The 20,017-nt window shown below is 41.2% G+C and overlaps 1 protein-coding gene across 4 annotated transcripts in view; it reads left to right on the top strand.

Annotated features, from left to right (window-relative positions):
* Positions 1-20,017, top strand: part of SPTBN1 (spectrin beta, non-erythrocytic 1) — a 502,311-nt gene that overhangs the window by 260,239 nt on the left and 222,055 nt on the right. For all 4 annotated transcript variants that reach the window (XM_069234188.1, XM_069234189.1, XM_069234190.1 and 1 more), the window contains 4 exons: positions 6,591-6,764; positions 8,027-8,118; positions 10,205-10,285; positions 11,541-11,656. In XM_069234188.1, coding sequence (XP_069090289.1) covers positions 6,591-6,764; positions 8,027-8,118; positions 10,205-10,285; positions 11,541-11,656 — 463 coding nt within the window. The remainder of the gene's footprint in view (positions 1-6,590; positions 6,765-8,026; positions 8,119-10,204; positions 10,286-11,540; positions 11,657-20,017) is intronic.

Here is a 20,017-nt window from a genome sequence, read left to right as displayed (position 1 = left end):
TTCCATTCCATTCCATTCGTGAGGTTACATCCTGATAACACTCAAAGTTTTCCAAGTAGTGTATGAATTTCATTTTATTAAAAACATTCTGATGATGAAGCACGACACAAGAGCCAATTTGATGAATAGAAAGTTCATGTGGTAGACACAGTCTTGCAAATAGCACTAGATAAAATTCAAATAACTATTCCTCTTAAAAAAAAAATTGCAGAATATTACTACTGCCATAATGCAAATTCTGCACAAATATACAATTCAAAGTATCCTGTGTAAAATCTGTCACGTGGTTGGTGGGAAAGTATTTACAAAAAGACGTCTTTAATACAAAACCGAAAAGAATGCAAAATATTAAGCAAAGGGTGGGAGGTAATTATTACAAAAATATTCAAAGTTGAATGAGTAGACAAAATTCCGATATCTAAAATGGGGCCAGGCCTTGTACGGATTTAACTACAAGTAGTAGTAGTTTATCTTGGCTTTTGTTGGTCGTGTACATCAGTTTCGACATTTTAATTTAAAAGTCTCTTTGTGAACCAAGTAAAAGACACCCCTGAACGGGTCTGATTAAGCATCAATCCCCAAAACGCAACTTACCCTTTTCTTGTCCATTAACTGAATATTTCAGTTGTATTGTGTTGTTAGTAAGCATTGTATGCGTCTAGTTATTAGTAAGTACATGTCTGCCTTGCCTTCTGCACTAGGAGGTTTATGGTGTCACGTGGTCCCCATCAGCTGTTTAACCTGCCCATTTGGAAATCCCTGAGATTTACTGCTACATCAGTTAGGTCAACATACAGCATATCAATTTTTATGACTTCAAATCACATCCTTATTGGATTTGTTTTAGAAAGCCTAGGCTGGGTATTTTGTAATTGACTACAAATTATTTTTCCTCACACTTTTTATTCTGTCTGTATGAAACAGCTGGTCATTCAGCATCGTTATGATCCATCGAGGCGACCTGCCTGCTTTCACAACGATTCGTTTATTCTTCCTGCACTTGATTTTTTTGGCCCCGGACTGTGAGACTGGTTAATGTAAATATTTTTGTGCTTTACCTTGAGAATGGATATTTGGAAGAAGTATCAATGCGAAAGAAAATACATATATTTCATTTTTTTCGCTTTTTGCAATGGTTTTAATTTGCTTCCTTTTCCATGTTCACCTACTTAGTGGTGTAAGTAAATCATATTCAACGCCGGCATAACTTACTGACAATCCCATTCCCCCGGTCTCCCTTTCTCGTCCTGAGCCTTATTCACTTCCACCCTTCTTTCTTGCTTTGCCAAGGAGGATATGTGCTTAAGGTCCAGCTTACCCTACAGCCTTTGTAGATGTCTCTAGGTGAAGGCCTTCTATGGCCTATACAGAAACCTAGTGTGCCTTGAGCCTGCCCATTGCTTACCATTGGTTGGCTGTTTTACTCTAATTTGCTTGTTTGCAAATGTAATAGCTTTTCTTCCTCTTCTGGTCTCTACTCTGGAGCACAAAGCCTTTACCAGCTTTGTGATTGGCTGATTTGTATCCCTCCACCTTTCACGTTTAGGGAGCTACTTCTTTCTTTTTTGGTTCTCTCCGTCGTGTGCTTCTCCCCACTGTAAAATACTCACCCCACTCTCCATGTTGCTCTCTGCCTTTAGTGCTGCTTTTCTCATCCTTTCTCCTCCCACCCGGATTAATTTAGTTTTTTTATTTTTCTCCCACCCTCACCCACTCCCAAATGCTTCCCTCCACCTCCTCATTTGTTGTTCGCCTAACTCTGCCAGTCCCTTTCGTATGTTTTTTCTTAATGTTTACATATGTTGGAAGAACCAGTAGCTCCGGGCTACTCCACTTACAAAAATATACTTTAGCTCAGTTGATTTGTTTTCTTTTCTTCTTGCTGATGCTGCACAGCACCAGAACAAAACATTTTGCAAAGCTAATCAATCCTAAAGGCATTATCAATTGGCTTTGTCAATGCCTGTTTTTTTTTTTCAAGTGCCCTATGAACTATCTGTCAAGGATGTAGTGCTTCTTGACATTTAAAACTGGTTTACCTTTTAGTCCAATTATCGCAGTATGCATGCTATCAAAGATTTTTCCCGTACGGTTTGAATGTAATTCCTTTACTCTTTCTTACTTTATTTTATTTCACGAGGGAGTTGAGAAGCTATTGTCTTTTGAAGCAGACGAGAAGTCGAAAGTGTGAAGAGAAGTGTTGATAGAGACCATTAGGTTTAAAGGTTTTCACTAGCTTCTTAATAAGAAAAGTTGGAGCTACAGTTGCATCGATTAACAAAATTGCAAGATCCTTTTTTTGTTGGTCTCTGGCCTGCCTTCTCCATTTCTAAACTCTGTTTCTTCCAAAATGTAAGCGTGACCCCACACATTCTGTGCAGTGATCATGTTGAATTGCTAAAATAATTCTAATTTCTCCATCTCTTCATATGGAGAAATAAAGAACACTGCTCTGGAGAATATCTTCCTTTAGAGTCCCTAAGTGTTGACACATGCCAATCTGCAGATTGAGTTTAAAAACACTGACACCACAATATGTAGCTGACCTTAAAGTGGTCCATTGCTAATACCTCCCACCCCCCTCCACCCCGGTGTCACTGATCTTACAGATGACCCCTTTAGGGATAAATATTTGGAATTAAGGTTGCAAGCAAGGCCTCCTTTAATTCCTGCAGAAATAAATCTCACCTACCCCTAAAGGGAATGTATACTGACTAGAACTCTCAACCTACACCTATGCACGTATGCATTAGTGTTGTAATAATGCATACCTAGCTGGAAAGCAACAGGGCACTATAAATTCTAGGGAATGTAGGTAGAAGGTACTGGATCATGTTCCTTAAGTCTGAATTTACATCTTTGAATTACTCAGTTATGTGACGCTAGTTGCATTCTATGTACATGGAGATTAAATGGTTTGCTCAAAATCATAGTTTTCTGAATCTATGTCCTCGGGTTCAAAAATAGGCAGCTTAACCATTAGGCCACATTGTGTCCCTAACATACACATTTCCAACCCCAAAATCCACATGGGGCCGAAAACCAATGGAGAACTTCAGCCAAACTTGTCATAACTCTGTCCACCTGTTGAGGAAATGATCATATGACGAAATCATTGCCTGCTAAGTTTGTTCTTCCTACCTGCTTCCTCATCCAGCGTGATGTGTGACATTAGGCTCAAGGAGGAGCTTCATGAATAAACTTAGAAAGGACTGGGCATAAAACGTTTCTGGATCCGCCCACAGAGGTATATGTTGCAAGCTCCCCCAGAAGATGGGCATTTGATTGCCTAGATGAGTTGCTTTCCCAATAAATTACATTGGTGAAAAGACAGTACATGTCAATGGAAAATCTAACTTTCTCTCGGTTAGCGGTGAACTGTAATTCCTTAAAATCCATATGCTCACATTAGTTTAATCAGGTAGGGAACTATTCTTAGATTTCCTGCTCAAGTGACCCCATGATACAGCACTTCACAGCTGCATTGAATACAGTTTCAGAAACTCCTGGAGCTGCACCATGGCTGTTCGTACATTGACGTCACACGGGCTCCGTTGGAGAGCGCTCCCTCTATGAATAACATCAGGCTGAAACATTGTTCGTGTTCTACCTTGCTATCTACAACATTTTGTTAAGCTGCCTCCCTGGCTCAGGAGAAATCCGGTCTATTTAGGTTGCTGTGCTTGGACCCGGAAGGGCTTTGGTTTGAGCTAAGTTTCTCTCTCTCTCTCTCGCTCTCTGCACGTCACTATCCAACTTGCATTGGTCAGTTCGTCACTGGGAGTAACCTGATCGACACGTACCATTATTTATCATATTACACGAGAACACCTTCAGTAACATTGCAGTTATTTCTTTAGTACTATGTTAAGTTCATTCATGATGTTTGCAGTATTTGCCACTGCTGTTTCCACACCGCTTGCTATTTTGAGCATATGCTTTTCTCTTCCCTGTAGCACTAGTGTGCAGGTGATTGCTTTTGTTGTTGTTTCGTTTTTGGGTAAAGGTAGGCTACCACTACATAGTCGTGTCATGCATAAGATGACCCCCACTGAACTTTATCGCTCCCCCCTCCGAACTTCACCTCAGCTTCCCCCTCCTCCCCCTCCCAACTGAAGGTGAACACCACCCTTGAATGTTTCGCCCCATAGCTGCGTTGCGATAACTTTGTAATATTCTATTTTTACCCTATTTAGATGCAGTCTTCCTGACATGAAATGTTTTCCATCACCAATGGAATGAGTTTTAATAATGATTTGTTGACAAGAGTATCCGTTGTGTGTCCTGGTTGTAGTTTGCCAGTGTTGGCTAGCCGCACATAAATGAGATGTGCTGGCCTGAAAAGTTCCACAATTTCCTTGCTGCTTTACTCTGTGCTGAGATGATGAAGCGTACCAAATGCTATCTGCTAGCACTACACTCCAGAATTCAAGGGGTGTCTCCACTGAGGACAGTCTCCAATTTTCAAACACCTTCACATGAAAGCAGATCATTAGAGCTGTTCATTGTATTCCAGTATTCCCAGGTTTTGCAAAGTCTACACATTAAGACATTCTGGATGGGGAACAATGCAAATTAGGCCGTTGCCCATTTCCAGGACTTTGTTGTAAATAAAGCTAATGTGGGAAACACCCTTGTATGTATTTTGTCTAACTTGTGAATTATAAGTTGTGGCCAAGCCTAGTTGAAGAATGGGGGCATTGTGTTGTACCACATTTTTCATTGATATATCAGTTTGCTTAGTCCTCTTATAATCTTTGAGTGTAGGAGCGACTTGGCTGTTGATGAGGATTTTGGAGAGATTGATAAACAAGTTTGTCGCTCTAAACTGCGGTGATTACCTCTGAGAGTCAGTGTTCTGTAAATTAGTTAAAAGGCTCTCATATTTTAAATAGGTTAATTAGCATTTTTTGTTTAAAATGTAAAGTGTTGATCCTTCACTCTAATAGCTGCCCTTTCACCTGTCTCAGATCCGCTTTTTAGGACAAGCCTAGCAGCGCGCTTGCACTGCTCTTCTCAACATGTTGTAATCTATTCTGTGGGTTTTAACCACACCCATCTTGCGCCCATCACTTTCATTCATTCCTGGGCCTGCCTTTCAAAATTCCCATCTTTATGCTGTTTTTTTACGCCTTGCAGACTGACCGTTACATGGATTATTGCACGATTGGCCAAATACTTTTTTTTTTTTCTTTTGTCCTTCCCCTTCACGCTCCATGGTGCTTTGAAGTTTCATATAGCGCAAACTCGATGAGTACCAGTTACATCACACTGTTACTGAATCGGAGTAATTTACGTTTTTCTTTTGTCTCTCCCCTTCGCGCTCCATGATGGCCATGGCAGTAGGAGGTATGGGAGCCCTTTGCATAAGCACCAGTTACGCCACATTGTTACAGAATCGGAGTCATTTAAATTTGCTGCCCCGTTAAATTCCTCCAAGGTTTAGCAGTTGAAAAATATACAAACTGCAGCATTTTTAGTAGAAAAAAAACCACAGAAATCCTCAAAGCGGCTCTCCTGGCACAGCAGGAGAGCCAAAACTACAGTATTCACTGCTCTCTGGAAACTTGCTTTGCTGGGCATTCTTTTTAAAAAACATTCTTGCTCATAACTCAACCTGTGGTGGCCCTAGGGCAATGGGACCACCTTTAAAACGTTCAGCACAACATGCTCTTTCTGATCATCTTTGGGTCATCACCATACTAGGTTAGTGGAGACCCCAAAACTAATAACCCCTTCCACCATTTAGTGTATTTCTAAGCTCTCTCTCATGACTGGAACTTTTGTTTTACAGCTGGGAGTAGTTTGTGTTTTAGGGGCCTTGTTTGTAATAATATTCTAGTAGGCCTGCTAGCCCTGAAAATGTGTAATGTACTACACCTTCTACGGGCTAAATATATAGTTGCACCTCATTACTTTCTCCCATTCTGTTTTCATGTGGTTATGCTGTCTAGGGGCTGACTGTATGGTTACATGACCATGTTTCTTCCAAATGCTATTTTTGTTGTGGTGTCCTCTAGTGGATGTTATGAGCATTACAGTCTAATGCCAAAAGTTTATTTCTGCTAAAGGTTTTTATTGTGTTTACATGATAATTGTATGTGTTTCATTAATCTCTCCTTATTGCAATCATGGCCATGATTCAGGCCAGTGTAACATCCTTGCCTGTGCCTATGACTGTTTGAGCTCTGTTGATATGTTTGGGTGGTACTTCTAGTATATTTCTCTTGTTACTCCTCCGTGGCTGCCTTGTGTCTTTTTGTATTAGCCACCCAGCAGCTCTGATGGTGGGGCGGTGAAAGTGGTATTCTATTGGAATGAGCATGGCAGAATAATTTTAGGATGCTTAATAGCAACATTTTCATTTTTTGCTTTTTTGCTGCAGATAGAGGAAGAAGGTAAATGGAAGTGCTTTAGTTATATGCAGGGCCGCTAGAATTATATGGCAGGAAAAGACCAAATTATGAGGCAGGGTTGACAAGTTTATGTGGCAAGAAAAGTGTAGTTATGAATTTACAACACCAATAGCTCTAACTCAATCAAATGTGAGACCTATTGCATTGCAAATGCTTGTTTTCTGTTTCCGACAGCCCAAACCCACCAAGGGGAGGATGCGCATCCACTGCCTGGAGAACGTGGACAAAGCCCTGCAGTTCCTGAAAGAGCAACGGGTGCATTTGGAGAACATGGGGTCGCATGACATAGTGGATGGGAACCACAGGCTGATCCTGGGTCTGATCTGGACCATCATTCTCCGGTTCCAGGTAAGTCTGCACTTCCATGCAATTTACTTCCACGAGAAGTTGGATTAGGAGAATGTGATTGTCACCTATGGTGCTAGTTTTTTATATGGATTGTTTATTCTCAATGGTAACTGCATAGTGTGAATTTGATGGTTTTTTTTCCTCGGAAGCGCTTTGCATCTCCCATTGCCCTTGGCAGCTCCCCTCCCCTTCCTTCACAACTACTATACTTTATTTTACCACAGCCCTTTCTGTTTTAAAATCCAGGGTTGGATGTTTCTTTTGTGAGTTACAACCTTGTTTTCTAAATATGCCATTTACTCCTTCATGGAATGTTTACAATCGTGAACTTTTGCATTCTTTCCTTCTTTTTTTATTTACATCATTACTTTTTAATTTCGTGTTCTGATGCTAGTTCTGAGCACGTAAAGGCCTTCCTATGTTTAGTCTCACTCTAGCCTTTTCATGTTTTCTATTCTCATATCCACATTCTAATGAAATTTTCGTTCTGCGTTCTTCCAGTGTTTGTTTTCTGAATCACTTTCTTTTGAAGTTTTTCCCCCTATGGTTGCACTGTGCATGCAAGTTTGTGTTAATATTTTGGAAGCTTGCTTGTATTAAAGGCATATTTTGCTGCCTTTGATGAAATGCACTCAAGAGAAGAAAGGTATTCTGCCCCCCCCCCCCCTTTCTCCCCCCTCCCCCCCCCCCGGTGCTCCTGACTGTTTTACTATTGGCTCTTTGACAAGTCACGCCCTCTTGCAGTCTGTTTCTTCAGAGAATTAGAGGAATGCATGGCTGGAGAAGCTGGCACCTGCCTATCCGGGTGCAAGGTCATGGCATCTTGTTGTTAAAAGCCTGAAAATGGGCATTACGGGTGGATTGAGGCAGCAGAGGGAAGTGTATTCCATACTGGGGTTAGCAGCACTTGTATAATAGTGTCAGAAATGTCACCCCGTTTTCTGATTAACTCCCATGAATACCGCCAAAGTGCAGGGTTTCCCCATTTTCCCCAAACCAGGGGTTGAGGTAATTTAAAGATGGCTACTGGAAAGACCTGCCACCTTGATAAAAATGATCGTACTCTTATAATGCGACTTGGAGGTAGCCTGAAGTTTATTCATCCAAGTGATGATAGTCTAAGGCCCGAGACGAGCTCTCTGTGCGCAGCCGCGTACTGGTGACCAAGCCCTACGCCCTCCTTGGTGGAGCCCCCGCCTACTTGCACAAGGAAGTGCGTAGACGTGAAACACCTTTTGCTGACCCCAAGCTCTTCTTCCTAGATCCAAGACATCAGCGTGGAAACGGAGGACAATAAGGAAAAGAAATCTGCCAAGGATGCCTTGCTGCTGTGGTGCCAGATGAAGACAGCTGGGTGAGTGGAGCTTAAAAGATTACTGAGAAAGCTCTTCTTACAGAGTTTAAAGATTTCATTGCAGTGATTTTGGGATTTGCAAACACGTTGTCTTTTACCTGAATCGAAAAACGTAATAGCTAATATGTATAGGATTGGTTTTTTTTGCCAACCACTAGCATATTTGCTTTTTTTAGTGACTGCACATAAAAAAATACACAGAATGTTGAGTTCTTTTCTGTGTGCATCTTTGTTTACGGTGTGGTAAGAGGCTCTACCCAGATTATAGGTATACTGCACACACTAATCTATTGCACTGCAGGAGTTAAGTCTTTTGTGAGTGCCTTTACACACAGCGTATTTTTCTTGCTTTTGATGTTACAGGTTCTGCTAAGTTGCCACTGTTGCTCTAGGCAGCACCCCGAGAAATACATTGACAAGCAGCTTTTAATACTGGTTTGAAAAAAAACTAAGGGCACTAATTAAAAACACACACAAAATTAGCATATGTGTGGGTTGTACTAGAACCCTAACATTGATGTTTTGTTTCCTTGCTTGGGGCGCAACTTTAATAAATGAGCATTGGCGCAAAGCTAGTAGCTCTTACCTGTAGGACCTGTGGTACCTTTTGACCATGCTGTACAGCACTGGCAAGACGCCATGCTCCATAGCGAAAAGGTTAATTAAAAACAATAGTAAATAAAGAAAAAGGCACAGTGATATGTTTGGGCCATTTTTGTAGGCACGCATGCATTGCCTGCATGATGGCGCGGGTGCCATTTTTAACATTTACTTATCCTCGCTAGTTCTGCAAATAAAAACAAAAAATAAAGGAAACACTAAAGTGCTTTTAAAACGGAAGTACTAACAACCATTCTGTAGCCTGGTCCTCAGAAAAATGAAATAAGTTAATTACTTAAACACAGGTTGTGGTAGGAGGAAGCAACAGGGAGTGTCATGGTTGTAGGGGCAACCTCTGGGGAGTTGGAGGAAGCAAAGGCTAGCGGGACTGGGAAGGGAAAAGCAGCATTCAAGGGCGAAGCACATGAGTGAGAAACCAATGCAAGAGAAAAACACATCATGAGAGCAAGCACAAAACGGGGAATTGGGTGTGTGGTGGTTTGGGAGAAGCACACAGATGCAAGAGAGCAACATAGTGTGTTGGAGGGGGGCTAAAGAAGTACGCGAGGTAAACAGCTGGAAAACACATGATCTCTCTTAGAGTAATTAACTCAAAAGAAAAAATTAGTTCCTGAAAAGTAAGCAGTGGAAGGAAACAAGTCAAGAGGCTACGCCCCACAGGAGGGACAAACACAGAAGCTGAAGACACACAAGACGGTGAATAAAAAGCAAGCCACTAAAGCCACAGTAAAGCCACCCAGTGGTAAGCAGTTAAGCAGTGGGTGGGCTCTAAACCCACTGTAAGGTTAAAGGTGTATTTTGCAACTAGACAGCCTTCAATGTCTGATAGGCTCGAAGTAAATATCCCTATCACCCACTGCATATAATGTTGTTATTTGAATAACTTTACACCCCCACAGGTATTGCTTTTTTTTAAGGCCAGGTGCAAAGATAGTGCTTTACGTTTGCAAAATGCCAGGTGTTTCTGTAGCCTGCAGTGTCAAGTATAATCACAGAAACAACAAAACAATTATGGTTATAAAGGATGTCATATGATCACGTTGGTTACTCTGTAACTTTGTTGGCATAGTCAGTGTCACAGATATCCCACTCACCGGTAATTCACTTTGGCATTTTATTATATCCAAACTATTTTCTAGACTGAGAGTTTGTCATTGACATGATGGAATATTGTATAAAGAAAGACAATCTTGGAAAGATTGGAAACGTGTGCTGTTATATCGAAATTAAATGATGGGAGCATTGAATGCTATCTTGTAGCTTCATCTTATGTTTGTTGTACTTAATAATTTGGGTATGTGAGGATCACCCCTGTAGGAGAAAATATGTTAGGTTATAGCACACTCAAAACCGGTGGTGTCAGTATTTTATCATCTGCCTCTACAAGCCATACAAGGTGGCAGTGGACAGTTGTTCTTCACGGGAAGTTTGTTATGACATGATTGTGTTTTTTTTATTATTGCAGTTATCCCAACGTTAACATACACAACTTCACCACTAGCTGGAGGGATGGAATGGCCTTCAACGCACTGATACACAAACACAGGTAGGTAAGCGCCTGGTGCACTATCCAACGACCATTTAAAAAGTGTACGACATGACCTTTTGAACTTTTTTTCTCCGCTCTATGTGCAGTTTTTCCATTGTATATTTCAGGGCACAGCTTGAAGTTTTGGAATAGTTAAAGATTATCAAACCGTTTGTTGCAGCTCTTGAGTGTGTCAGTTTTTTCTTTCCCTTTTTATGGTCAACATATTCTTATTATTTTAATACAACGCAGAGGAGGCAACATTTGCCCACATCCAGTGCAAGCAAGAGTTAGTTGGATGAGTATGAAGAGATGTGTTTGTAGAGGACATGAATCTGCAGAAAGGGCTAAACTCAGTTACCTGCCTCCAATCTGCAATATATTGTGCCTTTTAACCTCCATATTGATTTTTAAAGTGATAATGGAAATGTTAGGACCTCATCTTTGGCAAGGCCAATTTATGCCAACTTAATTTGTAACCCTAGTCAAGTACCCAGTGATATGGTTTGTACTGCTATTAATGAATCAAAAAAAGGCTTTTAACATGTATGCCACACCCTGACAACGCCTCTCACCCTCCTGCTTCTAAGTATACCTCCTATCTGCCCCCTCAAGGTTCTAGTACTCCCAGCTGTTCAGGCCTCTTAATTCCAAATTCATCTCCACTCTTGTGAAGTTCATCTGAGCAGCTAAGAAACTAGCTGCTGTCACTTGAAAGCCCCAACACACAACTATTTATTCACTTCACTCTCTACTCTTGCCCCCACCACAGGTCTAACACAGCACTCTATGCATCATCAGTGATTTACTGCACATATAAGGCCCTGTAAACTACAAATATGTGCACCCATGTCCTACCACCCGAACATCATTTGCATTAAATTCACTTTTATGTGGTCACCTTCAAATATTCGGTCCTCAAACGGTATTCAAACTTCAATAAGATGCCACCATGATTATACAAATATAATTTGGATTTAAAGCATCCTTTTATCAAAAACCCCTCACTTTTGAACTGTAAGCAATCCATTTATTGGCTTCTGGCAGGTGAAGTGCTCAGCCACCCTTGCTGGGACTTAAACCTGTGACCAGGGCCTTGCAGAGGTTTCCAAGTTGATTGCTTTGCTGGTCTATTGAGTCTTTTTCCAGCATTAATATTCTTGCCACATAGAAAGGTATGTTTATGCTGAATTTATGTTGGAACTTTTGAGGACCGGCTATTTTCAGGTCTTAAGCTAAATCAGTTTTTTTTATGTCTTCTTATTCATCACAGGCCAGATTTAATTGATTTTGATAAATTAAAAAAATCTAACGCACACTACAATCTGCAAAATGCCTTCAACCTTGCAGAGCAGCATCTTGGCCTGACCAAGCTTCTTGACCCTGAAGGTAAGTAAGAGCGGCAATTAATGGCAACTTTACAGACGGTTTTTCTTTTCATGTGCAAATAATTAGTTTGAGGTGCAAGGTGCGAATTGAGAAATTCAGTGTGCCTCGCTAAGTATGTCATGTAGACTTTTAGGATCCCTTTTCTGCTTAACCTGACTTGCCTCAGGGCCTGATACATGTTGTGAAGGACCGTGCCTGCCACGAATTGGAAGAAAGGAAAATGCTGCTAGAGCACTTTTCCTCCAGCAGACCAATGTTCCATGGTGTGAAATAAAAACGCCAGCCCGGTAATATTTTTTATTATTTTTTATTTTTTAAATTATTTTGTTTTACAAAAAACTATGCCCAGAGCTTAATTTGTGAAAAAATAAGTGCTTGTGTACAAAGATCTGCTCAGAAGATCGCTGCTGGTGAAATTAAATTTGAATATCAGCGCAACGAATAATAACATGCCTTCTTAGTCTTGAATCTACCTTATGCAGTGTTTGAAGTGGGCGGGTTTGAGAGGCACGACATGCCCTTGCTTATTTAATTTTAGAAAGTTCTCCCTACTTTTTGTGAAAAGAAAACTGTCCTAAGATGGTTGATTCCTAGAGTTAAATTGTTTTGGTTGTAATGAAAGGCATGGGGTCTCCTGTGCTGTGAGGAGGGGCAGACAGTGAAACAAGCCTTCTTGCCAGGGTGCCTTCGTACCTGAAAAGGGTGCTTGGAAGTCTGTAGTGACTTTAATTGATGGAATCACTTGAAGCTTTTGATGACACAGAATTATTCTTCTTGAGTGATATTGCAAGGGTGCTACCAGCTAAGCTGTGAAGTGTGTGCTTTTAAAGGACAGTTATAAAAAAAAAATGCGCTTTGTACAGTCTGGGTATTACTAAAAATCAATATTTTGGAAGCACTGTTTATTTAACCTTAAACATTTTGCAAATTTTGTAGCGTCTTATCTTATACTGTGTGCAGTGCAAATGTAAAATAATGACTTACATATTCACAAAGCTTTTTGTCACAGATTGGGACGTCGTACACAAGTTACTATTCTCCACTGCACCAACCAGGATTCAATTCTTTTCTCTCTGGTTAGAGGCACAGACCTCTGCAGTGCATTAACTAACAGAAGTTTCATGATATACAATAGTGTGTTTCCCACTGATTAACTTAACTTGCATTTATTTTTGTTTGAAGTGGCTTATTTCATACGTACTTACCCAAAGGTGAAAGACTGGAAAAAGTTACAGTGGTGCTCATTACAAGTCCGGCAGTCCTGGGACCGCCAGACTCGTGGTGGCGGATAGACCACCTCCAAAGCAGCAGTCCGGCCGCACATTATGACACTGGCGGAGGCACCACAGTCCGACCACCAGCACCGACAGGTTGCCGCCAGTCAACAGCCTGGCAGTGCCGGAGGTCTTAATCCACCAGGGCAGCGAATTATGGGCAGTAAATAGGGCGATCGGTGTCATCACACCCGACGCAGCGCAAGATTGCCGCCAGCTCGATTACAAGCCAGCGTCAGTGTTGTGGTGAGTTTCCCGCTGGGCTAGCAGACGGAAACGCTGTTTGCACCCGCTGACCCAGCGGGTAACTCATAATAGGACCAGAGTTTGGTGGGCGGCCCCACCAAACTCTTAATAAGGGCCAGTATATTTTGTTTTTATTAGCCATGCTTTTGACTCCACGCCATGTCACCCTGCCCTTTTGCAAACAGAATCACAGTTCCCATACTTTTTTTATGTACTTCAATCACTGATCTTATGCATCTTTAATCATCTACCAGACACTCCTTGCTCTTTTATCTCATTGTAGCAGGTTCCTGCTTTCTCCATTTATGATGGTTTCTCTGTTGTTCTCTTCCTCTGTCTTTCCACTTCATTTGTTTATCCCTCTCTTTCGCTTGGTAAATGTTAGATGCGAAAAAAAATGCTGGTCCCCAAAAATGAGTGCCAGTAGCCTCAAAATGAGTGCTGCTAGCCTTCACCGACTCAAATTTAGCACCTCGTATGTTGTGCATCTCTGAGCAGTATGACATGTCACAAAGGGGTATCTGAATGTATGGAATAGAAAGCTGTATTAAACATTGTCTGGTCCCCAAGATCCAAACCATGCTAAATCGTGATACGTATATGTTGTGATCTGGGCTTGATTCCAGTTTCTTGTCGGTTAGTATGTCGGCAGGATCTCACTTTGGATGGACTGGTTCCCAAAACTCTGGAAAGAAAACAGCCCACAACTTGTGTGTGGTGAAAGTGCAAATAATTTACAGGAGACAACCGATAGAGAGGCAGCCAAAGCATTACAGGCGTATTGTAGCAGGGTCTACTGTAGGGCAAACGCACCCCTTTCCATTCTTGCCCATTTTCAGATGCACTCATTTTAAATGCCACTTAGAAAAGGTTATTTCTAGCTTCATTATAGGCAAACGTGGGGGAGCTGTAAATCTACTAGAAATGATTCGTAAAAAGCTCTCGTGTCCTTTTCTAACTTCTTTTCACTTACTTTACTGCAGTTGGTAGTTAATGGATAGGCAAGAGAAAAATATTCTGCATTCAGTGGTTCATTGAGCAAGCTATTTTCTGGAACTGCATGTGTCAGCTCATAAACTGCAGACTAAGCTGCTTTTCGCTGCCTTTTAAATCCAGCAGCTCACCCAGGCCATTGAAATAGTGCATTAACCCTGTAATGGAATTAACCCCTAGCTGGGTTATTTTACAGGGGAGACAGCCTTTGCAACGCTCTGTTTACAACTGGATGCCTTCACCAGGCATCCTTCAGCTCGCAGTGCCTTTACCACGAATATGATTAGACAAGAAAGGTAATTACAATCAAGGGGAGTGGGTGTTTATATATATATATATATATATATATATATATATATATATATATATATATACACACACACATTTAACTTTGAGTTTAGATGGTGGGTAAGGTTAAAGGACGGTAATTTTTTTTTATTTATTTTTTTAGGTTTAGGGGTGGGTAGGGGCTTACGGCGATAAGAGTATTTTTAGGGTTTAGGGGTGGGTAAGGGTATTGGGTAGTAAGGGTATTTTTTAGGGGTTAAGGGTGGGTAAGGGTATTGGATAGTAAGGGTATTTTTAGGGTTTGGGGTGGGTAAAGATATTGGGTAGTAAGGGTGTTTTTAGGGTTTAGGGGTGGGTAAGGGTATTGGGTGGTATGGGAGATTTTAGGGTTTAGGGGTGGGTAGAGGTATAAGGTGATAAGGGTATTTTTAGGAATTAGGGGTAAGTAAGGAAATAGGGTGGGATGGGTGTTTTTAAGGTTATGGGGTGGGTAAAGGAATAGGGTAGTATCAGTGCAAGGGATGTGCAATTTAATAAAATATCTACTTGTCTACAGGAAATATTCCTTCATAAATCTACTTGTGCTGTAAAAAAAAGTCTACTTGTCCCTTTGGTGCTATGTAAAGTGGCAACGCATTATGGCAGCAATCTCAATACGTAAGAGCTGTGATAATAGCCTCTCTTATTATGTCATGGCTAATACTATAGTAGGGCTTGAATATTGGCAATTGCCTTATTATACCACCTTTCGGCAGATTTACATGCTGGGGCTGGAGGCAGCGGTAAGCAAAAGTTCCAGGTTTGGAATGCCCTTTTGAGTCTGAGAAAAACTACTACCTTGCGTGTTTTATGGGTTTTCACATGCTCTTCCCTAATCTTTTCCAAAACTGGGTAAGGTTGGGAATTTACTCATGAAAGGGGCAGAAGTAAAACTTCTTCTAGAGTTGGGGAAAAATGGTTAGAAGGAAAGGGAACTCCTAAACTCTCAAGATATTTTCACATGAGCAAATCTACACATGTATATTTGCTTGTGCTAAAATGCAGTTCACAAACAATTTCTAGGAGTATGATTTCTTGGTCTACTTCTGTAAATTCATGTGACTTCAAGAAATATGTAAATCTGCACTAATGCAAAGAAATATATATCATGGGTGCACTTTGATGACTCCCGTTAACAATTGGGCCCCTATTTAAGTCTGGTGTTAACCAAGACAGTTTTTTTTAATTATGATTCTGTCTTTCTCTCTATCCATCTATCGGGTTGCTTCAGTGTGAGTGATAGCAATCTGTTCTTTCACAAGGAGCATTTTGACACACAAAAATGTTTTGTTTGGTGCCAGAAACCTTTGAGGTAAGGTGTGTTTTTTTAGATGAAAAAATATTCTTGCTTTTTATCAGTGTTTGTTGCAATGGTGAGGGCCCGGCAGCTCCCACAACAATAAGGTTTTAGAAAAGCGATGTCAAAATAAGACACACATTGACAAAACCAAAACTGACCCACCAACATTCGACCTATTGGCTTTGCCAGTGCTTGTTTATTTTCATGTTTCTCATAATCTTGTTGAAAGTGGTTTCACTGATTTTTCCCTTATAAATATTTTTTGAAAATACTAGCATGCATCAAAACATTTCACTGAAGATGCTTCAAAGAAATGGTACCTAACATTTTATAGTAATTTATCAAAACATGTTTTTTCCTAGTTGCGTTTTTTTGTGAACATTTTATTTTGAAAGCAAATAATTGTCAATCTTGCTTTCATGCTTCTGCAAATATTTGCATTTAATCAGAAAGCGCTCTGGGAGCATTACGTGTAGCCTCATATTGTTAAACTTTGCAAACGTGTGCACACATTGCTTTTACTGGTACCACTGTCAGTACTACAGTCCGAGCTTGCAACATGTACTTAGAGTGCTCATCCTAATAAAGACTTTGCATTAATGAACCATAAATAAAAGCTTGAACAGCATTAGCATATGTACACAAATATTACCTCAATTGCAGACAATTCCCTTCCCTACTCCATTGTGGTCCTATAAACTGGCAGCCAAAGGGTTTGTGCTGCAGGTGATTGGGCCTACTTGTCCCAAGGACAAAATAAATATGAAAACTAGTTGTCCTTGACCCGAAACAATATGTCCTGGGTGTCGGGCTATAGGAATTCCACACCCCCGGCGGGGGTTTTACGGTAGGCAAGAGTATAGAATGGAAAGGTATTTTTAGGGGTGGGCAAAGGTTCCCCCCTCAAGAAGAACATATTGATTTGTATATTTAAAAATAGGGAATTTTGGGTCCTCTCCCCAATTAAGAAATTATTAACATGTCATTTTAAAACCTGGGGGGGGGTTGGCGGGGGTCTCTCTCGCTCCCTCTATCCTTCTCTCCCTCTCTCCCTACATTTCATTGTATGGACTGCAAATGGAGTTTACAGCTTTCATTCTGTGATTCTCCGCTAGCCCTTGTGTGAAATCCTGCATTATTTCCTGCACCCACTATGGTTGGTTCATCGTGACTTCTGACTCTAGTTCTTGGACCATCCAATGATCATTTAAACAGACTGTTTCACTAACAATGAAGCCAGTGCCATATTCGCTCCATCCAAATAGCTATTGAAATCACACAGGCTAGAGTCAGCAGCAGTCTGGATATCTGCCTTCGGGCACATTACATCTTATCACAGGGCCTTGAGTGGAAGGCGTCGTCACTTAATTGGATTACCAAAAGTTGAATATAAATTGGCTTCTTTGGAGCTTAAGCACCCGTCAATCAAAATTACCCACTAAGCCCTCGGAGGCTGATGCCAATAATTCATGTAATGTTTTAAAGGCCATGACTAATTAAAAAATACCTGTTTTGAACATTTTTATGTTAGGGTATTGTTAATCAAAAGCCAATATTTAATGTTCTCCAATCAACAGTGGTTAAATATGTATCCCAAAAATTAGACTAGCTTTGCTTACAAATCAGATGTGTAAAACAGCTAGGCTTTAGTTGATCAAATATTAATGGGTAACATAAATGAGATGGAAGCAAGTCGTGCATTAGAATTCGCCGAATGCCAATTTTACACTGGATAGCTACTTGGTTATCACAAAATCTTTAGTCCAAAAACTAGTGTCAACTTCCAGTGAAAAAGGGACTCATTTTTCTGTAGTCCCTATGCTTTAATGGCATCGCCAAGAGGCACTTAAAACAAACAAAAAAACTACTTTTGTTTCTTTTGCCCACTTTTAAACTTTTCCAACTGGCAATGCAGCATTCTCTAACGTGGTATCTTTGATAGATTCACCTGCAATAATCATTACTCAGCCAGGCACTGAATCTCCAGTACTTTCTTCACAGCTGCACTATAAAATTGCTCTCGTTTAATAGAGTATTATAAGCAGCCTGCGTTCAGCTAATAATTATAGAGAATGTACTCAGATCTTCTCTTCCTAGAGACAACCATACTTCAGATACAACATTAGTACTCGGGAAAAAGACTTTTAAAGAATGAAGTTTCTTTGCAAGCAGCGGTTTTGCTTTTGATTCTTTAGGAAGAGTTGGTCTAACTCCTGCTCTGGGACTCTTTTCGGAATCTGTTGCTCGGCCCCTAGCTGAAGACAGAGCACAGACACTCATCAACTCTGGTGGCCTTCGTATTGACATTTTGCACTCAGGCGATAGAAGGTGTTGTTAAGGACTACATCTTCTTGTTTTGTTGTCTACTTAAGAGACAGGTCAAGGCACCCCTAGGCAGACAACGAAGACAGGTTGATGGACACGTGTGACAAAGTGTAGGTCAGTCCAGCACACACCTGGATAAGGGGCTCAGGTAATATACTGATTAGACTGTCCCTTAAGAGGCCAGACCTGCACTTTTTGATGACTATAGATGCTTCCTTAGCTAACTTAAAGCACACCTCCAAGCGCTATCGTTCCAGTCTCACTGGTCAAGCCAGGAAAATGTCCTGCGCATCATTTTGCTAGAGGTGCATGCTTTGTTTAGCACTGCAGATTTTACCAGCTCTGATGTAAGTTTCAGCAGTTAAGATTAGGACAGACGTTACGACCTCCGTGTTTTACATTAGAAATCAGTGGAGTATGGAACTCTGATTTCTCTCAACAGAGGTGCAATGCCTGTGTTGTTGGGCCCATGACCACAAAATTTCAGTAGAAATTGCACACCTGCAGGACCTTACCAAAAAATGGCAGTACAACTCAAACAGCTGCACATTTACCCTTCCTGGTTTTTTAAGTTTGCGGTGCAGCATATAGTTAGTAAAACAGCTCCTTATCTCAGTAGGGTGCTTTCAGACAAACATATTTGGGTCACTTTCAGTAAGTTGCCAATGGCATCTTACCTGTTGAGTGCACCAGGTCTGGTTATCACCCTTGCAGCGAGGAGCAATTTTGGGCTGACCATGCAGCTGCTCCCTCCATTCCAAAGATACCAGTCTTTTGATGTCTGTGAGTGGCCATGTGAAGTAAATAGTACTAGTAACTCCACACACAATGGTGGAAAAACAAAAACAAAAATTGTGTTGCATCACTGCTTTTCCAATACTTGGAACTGCAGATCTGGAGCACCACTCCACTGGAGAAAGGAGTTACAAAAATATTTATTTGTACCAAATGTGCAATGGAAATATGTAATCTCCCAAATCAACAGGGTTTAAAACTTGTAGGGAATGTCAAAGCAGATGGCCTTGGTAGATACCCATGTATGCCCTTGGTGCCTGGTTTGGAGCCCAGTCAGGATGAACCCGAAGGCCATACTGGAATGCATGTTAGCAAGATAGAGTTCCCAAGAAGACTCTCTCTCCGAGACATACTTCCCTGAGAGTGGACCTCAGGGCTCCTATATGGCTTCCCTCCTCTACCCTTTCTGGCTCAAATTCTGAAGAAGATCAGGCCACGAGGGTGTGGTACCCAGAACTTCTGGGCATGAGCACCTGTGCTCCGATCAAGCTGCCATTTTGGGAGGATTTACTATGGCAGCAACAGGGCATGGTCCTGCCCCTGGACCACCACAATCTGTATCTCCTTGTGTGGAGATTGAGTGGAGGCAGCTAGTTTCCTTCATTTTTCCTCCTAAGGCCGTTAATCTGCTAGCCAGTTGCCTAGCTGCGAAATCGATGTATGCCTGGCAGTGGGACAAGCTTGTGGCGTGGTGTGGCTCCTGCCAGGTTGACCCGCTACAAGCAAAGCTGTCTGAAGTGTTATTTATTGTTGGCCTAGCAAGAAATAGCATTGAAGTTGCTGGATCATCCTTCCTTGTTTAAGTGAAATTTCTTAAATGTTTACAATGTATATTTCCGCCTGGACCATTTGTGATGCCACAATGGGACTTCAATTTTGGTCTCAATTAGCTAATGTGCTCTTCATTTGAACCAGTGCACAGTTGTTCACTACATATCTTGATCCTGAAAGTTGTCTTTCTGGTTGTTATAACAACACAGGCTTAGCACTTGACTGAGCTGCAAATACTCTAAGTCCAGCTGTCAGACACAACATTTTTTCCAGACAAACTAGTGTTGAGAACTTGAGCTGCATTTCTGCCAAAAGTAGCAGCACCTTTCC

This window comes from Pleurodeles waltl, chromosome 5 (genome assembly GCF_031143425.1).
Source record: "Pleurodeles waltl isolate 20211129_DDA chromosome 5, aPleWal1.hap1.20221129, whole genome shotgun sequence".
Lineage (NCBI taxonomy): Eukaryota > Metazoa > Chordata > Amphibia > Caudata > Salamandridae > Pleurodeles > Pleurodeles waltl.
This window is presented reverse-complemented; position numbering and strand designations above follow the sequence as displayed.